This window comes from Vicia villosa, linkage group LG6 (assembly GCF_029867415.1).
Source record: "Vicia villosa cultivar HV-30 ecotype Madison, WI linkage group LG6, Vvil1.0, whole genome shotgun sequence".
NCBI classification, from domain to species: Eukaryota; Viridiplantae; Streptophyta; class Magnoliopsida; order Fabales; family Fabaceae; genus Vicia; species Vicia villosa.
Window position 1 is genome coordinate 64,454,902 of NC_081185.1, and position 9,746 is coordinate 64,464,647.

The 9,746-nt window shown below is 28.3% G+C and overlaps 1 protein-coding gene across 1 annotated transcript; it reads left to right on the forward strand.

Moving 5' to 3' along the window:
• Nucleotides 1-307: 307 nt before the first annotated feature.
• Nucleotides 308-7,493, forward strand: LOC131613778 (protein NRT1/ PTR FAMILY 4.2-like). Its single transcript, XM_058885420.1, has 6 exons — nt 308-605; nt 1,110-1,258; nt 3,586-3,691; nt 5,271-5,488; nt 6,070-6,581; nt 6,752-7,493. Exons 1-6 carry the CDS (start codon nt 308-310, stop codon nt 7,491-7,493), a joined length of 2,025 nt encoding a protein of 674 aa, XP_058741403.1.
• Nucleotides 7,494-9,746: the final 2,253 nt, after the last annotated feature.

A 9,746-nucleotide genomic window follows, 5' to 3' on the forward strand; every position in this document is an offset into this window, starting at 1 on the left:
GACCATTTGAACTGTTGACTGAGCAATCTTATGGATCAGAGCTTGAAACTTGACATGAGGATCCTTTTAAGCATATGTTAGGCCATGGAGTCCACTTGAGGCATCAGAAGTTGATTTCTCCTTGAGAAAAGAGAAAACCCTAGCTGGAGGGCTGTTGCTTAAGAGAGTGTACACTTAGTCAAGTCCTGAGCTTTTGTCATTCAGATGAGCTTGAAAATGAAAATATGATGGGCAAATTTTGGGGTATGACATGATGAAACAAAGAAGAAGAAGTAATCATATTGGTCATATTCTTTCTTTGAGAGGTATGGTGGAATCAGTGGAAGAGCTTAGGAATGAGGTTTTTTCTCATTTTGAGCGCAAGTTTTCTAAAACGGAGGCAATTAGACCTTCGTTGGACGGAATTCCTTTTAAGGATATTAGTAGGGAGGCGGAGGAGGAGCTTGAGAAACTGTTTCTTGAGAATGAGATTAAGACGGCGATGTGGGAGTGTGGAGGGACGAAGAGTCCGGGCCCAGAAGGATATTCTTTTCTTTTTATAAAGAAGTGTTGGAACATTATTAAAGAAGACGTTATCAATTTTTTCAACTATTTCTTTCAAGGAGGTACTATTTCAAATGGGATCACATCTTCTGTTTTTACTTTAATTCCAAAGTCTAAGAACCCGGTTGGGTTGGACGACTATAGACCCATTTGTTTGGTGGGTTGTTTATATAAACCGGTGGCTAAAATTTATGCGGGTAGATTAAAATTTGTGCTCAATTCTATAATTTCTCCTTCTCAATAAATGGAGGTGGCGGAACCTTTAAGGCCAAAATTCTTTGTGGTATAACATTTTAAAATCGCGTTATGGTGATTTATCTTCAAAGGCGTTCGGGTTGGATAGTAAGGTAAAAGTTTCTCCTCTTTACTCCATTTGGTGGAAGGAAATTTTAAAGATAAATTCTTCTTCCTCATCCTTTCCTCCTTATTTAAATGATCTTATTGTTGGAAGTTGTAGATATATTATTCGTAATGAACATAACACGCCTTTTTGGTATTCTATTTGGTTGGAAGACACAACTTTATATGAGGATTATCTAGATTTATTTCTTGTTTTCCGTTTGAAGAATATGTCGGTGGCGGCTATGGGGGGTTGGATGGAAGAAGTGTGGCGGCGGGGGACTTGGGGCTGCCCGGTTTTGTGGCGGAGGACCCGGTGCTATCGCCTCAATTGTTGTCTCTAAAGGGCCGTTTGGAGGACTTTAATGGGTGGACGGTAGGAAAGGATACCGGGTTTGGTCCGGAAACCCGGAGAGGGAATTCTCGGTAGCTTCATGTTATGAATATTACGAGAAGTCTCAGATTTTGTATGGCCCTCCTATTAACCATGCGGAAGCTTTCGGCCTTTTGTGGGAAATGGAAGTTCCGTTCAAGATAAAGGCTTTTGGATGGAGACTCTTTCATAATAGACTTCCAATGAAGGACCTTTTGGTGATTCGATGTATGTCTTTTCCTTTAGAAGAATTAAAGTGTATTTTTTGTGGTCATAGTGCGGAAACAAGGGACCACTTCTTTTTTGGTTGTTTGGTGGTGAGAAATATTTGGAGTGAAATAGCTTTTTGGGTGGGTAAAGGGTTTTTTTGAAGAAGAGTGTTTATCAAATTTTATGGATTGACACTTTTTCTTTCATAGTAAAAAGGTGTTGGATAGAAAAATTGGATATAGTTTGGTTTGCTACAACTCGGTGCCTTTGGTTGGTTAGAAATGGTGTGTGTTTTCGCAAAGAGGATTGGAATGTGAATAACACGGTTTGAAATATAAAGATGTTGGTGTGGAGATGGTCGTATTGCGGAAAAATTACTCATCCCAGTTATTCTTTTTATGAGTTTTGCATGGATCAGTTGTACTATCTCTCGTAATGTAATTGGTTAGTAATTTTCCTTTTGTGGGGGTTTACCCGTTTCTCTTTTGTAATCGGGTTGGAGAACCATTAGTTCTTCCTTTATATGATATATTTCTTTCTAAAAAAAAAACAATGTTGCTGTCTAAAATGCATTTAGGAGTTTTCAAAGATACCTCTCCGAAATATCCTTTGAATTTTCAAATTTGTAGAGCGTGTCCAATAAGATAGGGTAAGTATTTGTCAAAAATAAAAAACTCTTTAAAGGCTTTATTAAGGGTAGGCCTTCTTTAAGAATGTGTGTTCTATCTCTTTGGTTGCTTCCCTTCCGTTTTAACTTTTGTATTGATGATGTGCTTTTTTCATTTTTTTTTTAAAACTTAGATAACTTTTGAAAAAAATTTAAATAGTTTTCTTTTTCAATTTAAGTTATAAAATAACTAGTTTTTAAATTAAATTTCAAACTATTCATGTTTTAAAAAAATTACAGTAACGAGCATACGTCAGACTAATTGACGCCTATGTGCTTTTATTATATGCATGTGTCAAATCAATTGGTATCTATGTGCATATCTTATATGCATGTGTCACACCAATTACCACTTGCATATAGAAAATACATATAGGTGTCAATAAAATTGACACATGCGTGCATGTTGCAAAGGCATATGCGTCAATTGATTGGTGTATGTTCTTTAGTGCAATTTTATTTTGCTTAGAACATGAATAATTTGGTATATATTTGAAAAAAATGATTTATTTTGAAAATTAAGTTGGAGAAAATGATTATTTTGAAGAAAATTTTTTTACTTTTAATGCCTGTAATTAGGATATGTAGTTAATCTTTTTATATTCATTAATGACCTAATTTTTTTATTTAATAGTTTAGTTAAGTTTTAATAAAGATATAGAGTCTTATCATAAATAATTACTAGTCAATAACTTTAACAAAATTCAGAGTAATATATTCATTAACAAAATTCAGAGTCTTATCAGAAGCTAATCTTAAAAATGTAAAATCTACATTCAAATATTTTTTACACAAAACTATATTTAAGGTAAAATTCAAATTTATTTTACACACGTTTGTTGCACGTGTTTAGACAAGGACACTCTAATCAGTAAAATCTTTATTGATAACTTAACAAATATTTACTTTATAGTTTGTTAAATTCATCCAATATCAAACAAACAATAAATAATTCAATAAGCAATTTTTTTAATGTTGAGTACTATTACTAAAGAAACAATGAATCAGAGATTCTAAGCAAAGAACAAAATCATTTTTTTATAGATATTTATTTATTGGTTCATGCATGCGTTATGAACCTTGAAAAATAGTCAAATAGTCTTTCTTCAGTTTTAGTATAATATAATTTCTATTTGTTTATTTATTTTAAAAAACCTACTCTTTTACTTTTTCTTGACAAAAATTTTAAAAAATATTGTTGACTGCTAAACGAATTTTCTTGCTATATAATATTGTTAAGTAATTTGTTTTGATTAATTCTTTCACAACAAACTCTATATTGTGTAACAGCAACAATAATAATCTTTCATTCATCCATGGTATACTTTTTCTGTTTTTCTGTGTCTTTTAAATTTGGCTCTATAGTTTTAATTCATGAGCATTATATATCCTGTTTAGTTTCTTATTTTTATTGTGTGAAATTTTGTTTACTTAATTTCAAATATGTATATAGGATCCAGAACTTAGTTATATTGGAAGTGGTGAGTATACTGATTTCAAAGGCAAGACAGCAGATAGAAGAAAGCATGGTGGAAAAAAAGCTGCTTCCTTTCCATGTGGTAAGTGAAATTTTATTTCTTTTATTTTTATCAGAAATGTTATTCTTACACCAAGCCATATACCTACACCGTATGTACGGGGGACAGTGTTTAGGTACGGGCGATACTGTTCATGTACGGATGAATATTATTTATGTACACACAAATACTATTCATGTACGGACGTTTATTTTTAATACTTAGACGTGCATTAACCAACTTCATTACTGCATTAACCAGATTTGATAACTGCTAAAAATTATTTTTATTACCTGGATGTTACATTAATCAACTTTATTACCGCATTAACCAAATTTTTACGTTGTATTAACCAAGTTTGGTGATTGCTAAAAATTATTTTTAATACCCGGATGTTGCATTAACCAACTTTATTACTGCATTAACCATGTTTTTATACTGCATTAACCATATTTAGTGACTACTGTAAAATACTGTTCATGAATAGTAACGCGAACAGTTCCGTCCATATATAAATAGTAGTCGTTCGTACATGAACAGTGTCGTTCGCAATGTAGGTGTATGTATGACTTGGTGTAAGAATAGATTTATGTATTTTTATTCATTCATGAAATTCATTTTTTATTTTAATATTAAGTTCTCTATTTATAGTTTTATCTCATTTTTATATTTTTCAATAAAAGTAGCGATCTAATATATTTTAAATGCTATGATAAATGATATCATATTCATCAAGATGAATTAATTATATATATATATATATATATATATATATATATATATATATATATATATATATATATATATATTATCAACTACTTACACAATTAAAATTAAAAATTAAATCTTTAAGGTCATTTTAATAAATTTTATGGTTGTTTATTTTTTAAAATAATTAGAATGGATGTCAAATTATTTTAATATTTTTAATAAATAAAAAGATATAACATAATATAATAGAAACTTAGTTATGTTCAAATTATTGATTATTAATTTAAAGTTATTTTTTTCAAAATGTATTATTTAAATAGTACACATATATTTAATTAATTATTCTTTCCAAAAAGGTATATATTTAATTTTTTAATATTAAAATTAACTTATATGCTTCGTATTTATAGAGTAATATTTATTCTTCTTTTTTTTTTGCAGATTTCTTTTTTTTTTTTTTTTGCATATTGATTCCAAAAATCCACTTACAACAAACCTAGCATTGTAATAAAAAAAATGATTGATTTGTAAAAGAAAAATTATATTTATTTAAAGGGAATGGTTCAAAAATAGACCCTACTAATCTGTTTTAGTAACATAAAACATCACATTTTTATTTATTTTTTATTTTACAAAATCTACTATTTTACTAATATTGATGGAATCCTATATTTTATATCAAATTTTTATTTAATCATATCTCATCTTGTAGATAGTTGTAAAAATACTTATTTTATTTCAATAAAAAGTTATAACTTTATTTAAAAATTATTTCGGAAAAAGTTCCTCACAAATTCAATCAAGATATATATTAAATTAATTAATATATTAAATGTTACAAGAAAGTAAATATATGATTATGACATGATATATATATTAATAAATCTAATGGCCATTTATGTGAGTGCAGTTGTAGAGATTATGCAGAGTTTGATCATCTCATGCAACGGAGTTACCTTAGTTGATTACTTTTTCAAGTCAATGCATTATTCAGTTTCTGAATCTTCAGTTATGGTTACCAACTTCTTGGGAACAGCTTTTCTGCTCAGCATTATTTGGGGATTTATCAGTGACTCTTACATTACAAGATTCACTGTATTTGTATTTTCTAGTGGCTTAGAACTTATGGTACGAAAATCTCATTTTCTCTCTTTTTTATTTTTATTTTTCATATATCAAATTTTATATAAAGTATTAAAATTTTAATCAATACAAGTAAAAATCATAAATAAATTTTTAAAAGTTGAATATAAAAGAAAAAATTATAAAATGTGTTTGCATTTTTTCAATAATTAAATTATAAATTGAATTTCAAAATCGAACTATAATGCCGATATATATTTTAATATTTTTCTATTATTTTATTAGTACGGCATATTAGATTACACTATTTTATTATTGTTTAATTCTTAATTTTATCTATGCTACTTATTAGTTTAATTTAATACATTTAAACTTAATTTATATCTTATAAATTATCTTGTAATATTAAATTTTATTTTATTGTGCCTTTATAACATCAATATTATTAAAAAAAATCAAAATTTATAATTTAAATTGGATCTAATTTTTTAAATTAGTCATTCAAAATTAAATCAAACTGCAAATAAATTTATTATTCGATTCAAATATTTTTTTACCTCAAAATTTATCCAAACCTCACCATGCACACTTCTAATATACCCTATATTTTTTTCTTTAAAATTCAGGGACTACTCATGTTAACATACCAATCACAAAACCCTAAATTGCAGCCACAAGAGAATAAAACACCATCATACATTCAAGCTATTTACCTTTATATTGGACTTTATTGTACAGCCATGGGAATTGGGGGAGCCAGGTCTACCTTGGCTGCACATGGGGCTGATCAACTTGATCAAACCAACAAGAGTCTCATTTCCTCTTACTTCAGTTGGTATTTTTTTAGTTTATGCGCAGGAGGTCTTTTGGCAACAAGTGTTATGGTTTTAATTGAACAAAAATATGGATGGAGTACAATTTTTATGATAATGGTTTTTGTTTCAAGTGTAGCATTATGCACTTTTGTGTCTGGTTTTTCATTATATAGATATAAATGCCCTAGTGGAAGTCCTGTGAATCGGATCATTCAGGTACTTGCTGCTTCAGTAAAAAATACAAAGGTGCCAACTATTGAAAGTTTGAATCATGACGTCACAGAACAATTACTTCCTCGAGAGAAATCTCATGATAAATTCAAGTAAGCTTTTTATCATCTTATTAATTATAAAATTGACATATAACTTATTAGTGTCTGGTTGGTTAATTTTTTTTCATGGATTAGATATTTAAATAAATAGTATTTTAAAATATGAATAAATAGATATTAAGAATCACAAAATAAATAAAATATTGTAACTTTTTTTCTAGGTTTTTAAACAAAGTGTTGGTGGATAAAAACATTGGTGTTGCTCAAGTTACGGAAACAAAAACCTTCCTAGGACTTCTCTCAATTTTTCTCACAACAATCATGGTGAATTGTAGCCTGGCGCAATGCTTAACATTCATAGTACAACAAGGGAATCTTATGAATAGAAAGATATACAGTTTCACAATCCCTACACAATCTCTAGCAATTATTCCAATCATAATATCGCTTACATTCATAATTGTATTTGAACAATTCAAACACATGAACAAAAGTAAAGGCATAACTACCAACAATAAATTTTACCAGCCACTTTTTAGGATAAGAATAGGATTGGCATTGGTATCAATATCAATGTTTGTGGCTTCAATCATGGAATCTAAAAGGCTCGAAGCTTTCAAGAATGAGAATACACTTTCTGTCTTTTGGTTAATGTTCCAGTATGTGTTATTAGGGTTCTCTGAAACACTTACAATGGGAGGAATGCTTGAATTTTTTTACTCAGAAGCACCTGAAAGTATGAGAAGTATTTGTACTTCATTGTCTTGGTGTTCAAGTTCTATGGGGATGTTTATGAGTTCTGTATTGGTGACTCTAAGTAATTCAATTAGTGGAAGATTTGGCAATAAATGGTTTGGTGGAAAAGATTTGAATCATTCTAGGTTGGACTATTTTTATGCTCTTCTTGGTGTTATCAATTTTTTTAATTTTTCCCTTTATGTCTACTTTGCCAAAAGGTACTAAATCTCTTTGTTAATGTAAGTTAGGAATACAATAATATTTTAAGATCTGAACAACGACATGTAATATATTTGAAATTTAAATAAATAAAGAAATCAATTGTTATTGTTAATTTTTATCAATTGGCTACTTATCTATTGTCCAATTAAAGATTGTACCATAACATTACATTACATTTATTTATGTTTCATTGTCAAATAGTTGTCTGCAAAATTGATTCTCATTAAGTTAATTTTGAATGAGTCACACATATTTATGTTTATACATTCCATATGTTATTTAATTTTTTTATTTATATTTTAATGATATGAAATTTAGGTGTGATAGGTCTTGGAAACTCACTAGGGTAAGGGAATATGTCAAAGTTCAATGGCAGTTGATAGAGGTACTTGTAGATTACCTACCGAATAGATCTTCACATGGAAACATGAGTTGAACTCACACTCTTGAGAAGTATAAGTCATCTTCTTACCAATTGAGTGAACCTTCAGTGCTATGTATTTGTTATAGGGAAAAAACAATTATTTATTAAGCGTTTGTTTGACTTGCATTGAGATTGAAAAAATCACGATGTACTTCAAATTTATCAAATTTGCCACGATTTTAAATATGAACAAACTCCTATAGATAGATTTCAAAAAAACTTTTCAAATCTTATGCAATTACTTTTCCTAATCGAAAAAAGTGTAGAATAAAAACAGAGGAGGAAAAGGAAAGTGAAGAAGAGTGTCTCAATGACCTTGCATAGGATTTTAATGATGACAAATACATCAACAAAAAAAATAAAAAAGAAATAAAATATACTACAATGTAAAAACCATTTTACCTCGGTTGAAAATAAGCTTTTAATTCGGTTTCAAAGGCGAGGTAACGTTAAGCGTCGTTAAAAGTTTTAACTCTAACCCTCGGTTGTTAAATAACCGAGGCAAAAGTGTATTGCACATGAGTTCGAACTCAAAAAATTATAATTTCATATTTTATAGAAAAACATACAACTTTACATATCATTTATAGAAATTATCGAGGTAAATTGTTATATATATATATATATATATATATATATATATATATATATATATATATATATATATAATTTTCATTGGAATACATATTAATTTTAATAATTTTACATTATTTTTGTTAGAACCTACAAGTAGAATTTTGAAGAACTTTGAAACTTCTTCATCATTATTCTTATGAATCCTGGGAAAATCAAATGATGGAATATTTTCCATTCCTTCTAGTGGCGTATATTCTATGTGGCTTCTCATTCAATTGACTTGAATATATAAAATTAAAACAAATGCTATATAAGGAAACTAAGATATCATGTATAAAGGCAAGAGATTATGTAAAGAACACAAACCTTAAACCAATAATATTTTCTGCTCTTACAATTCATTAGAAAGACTATTTTCAAACTCCTTTAAGTTTCACTTTATTTTAATTTTTAATTTTTCCATTTACTAATGCTTGTGATTCATACTGTATGTTATATATATATATATATATATATATATATATATATATATATATATATATATATATATATATATATATATATATATATATATATATATATATATATATATATATATATATATATATATATATATATTATATGGAGTTTGTATTCTCAATGACTTGCGTGATGGTTTCACGTGTATCACTAATGTTACTTTTGGATTAATGTAATGGAAGTTTCAAGAGTATTGATCCACTACTGGAAAAACAACCATTAGCAGCCCAGATTTAGCGTCGGACACTGACTCTGACGCTGACTTTCAACCACAACGTCGGCCAAACCGACACTAATCTCAAGCTACAATGCAACCTATTAATTTTTTAAAACATTATATTTTATATTATTAATTAGATACGACTTTGTTGAAGCTATAGGATGCCAAATTATTAAATTTTTTTATTTCACTATTTAGACACGTACCAGTCGCCGCTAAATATGTATTAGGTTAATTTTTAAATAAATTTTTTATTTATTAAATGGTAGTTTCGTTCTGACCGACATTAGATCTTAAATATTTGATTTAATATTTTCCCCCTCCTTATTAAAACAGGTAAAATGTCTGCAAATTTACTCTGCCGGTTGGAGCTCTACCGTGATAACAGATAAAACACAACTTTAGAAAATGGTGAAAAGAGAAATAATATCTCAAAGGATGGAGAGGTTTTTATTTTATTCATTTACAAATTTTTAGCCCTAACATATTTTTGGAGGCATTAGTTTAACTTTTTTTA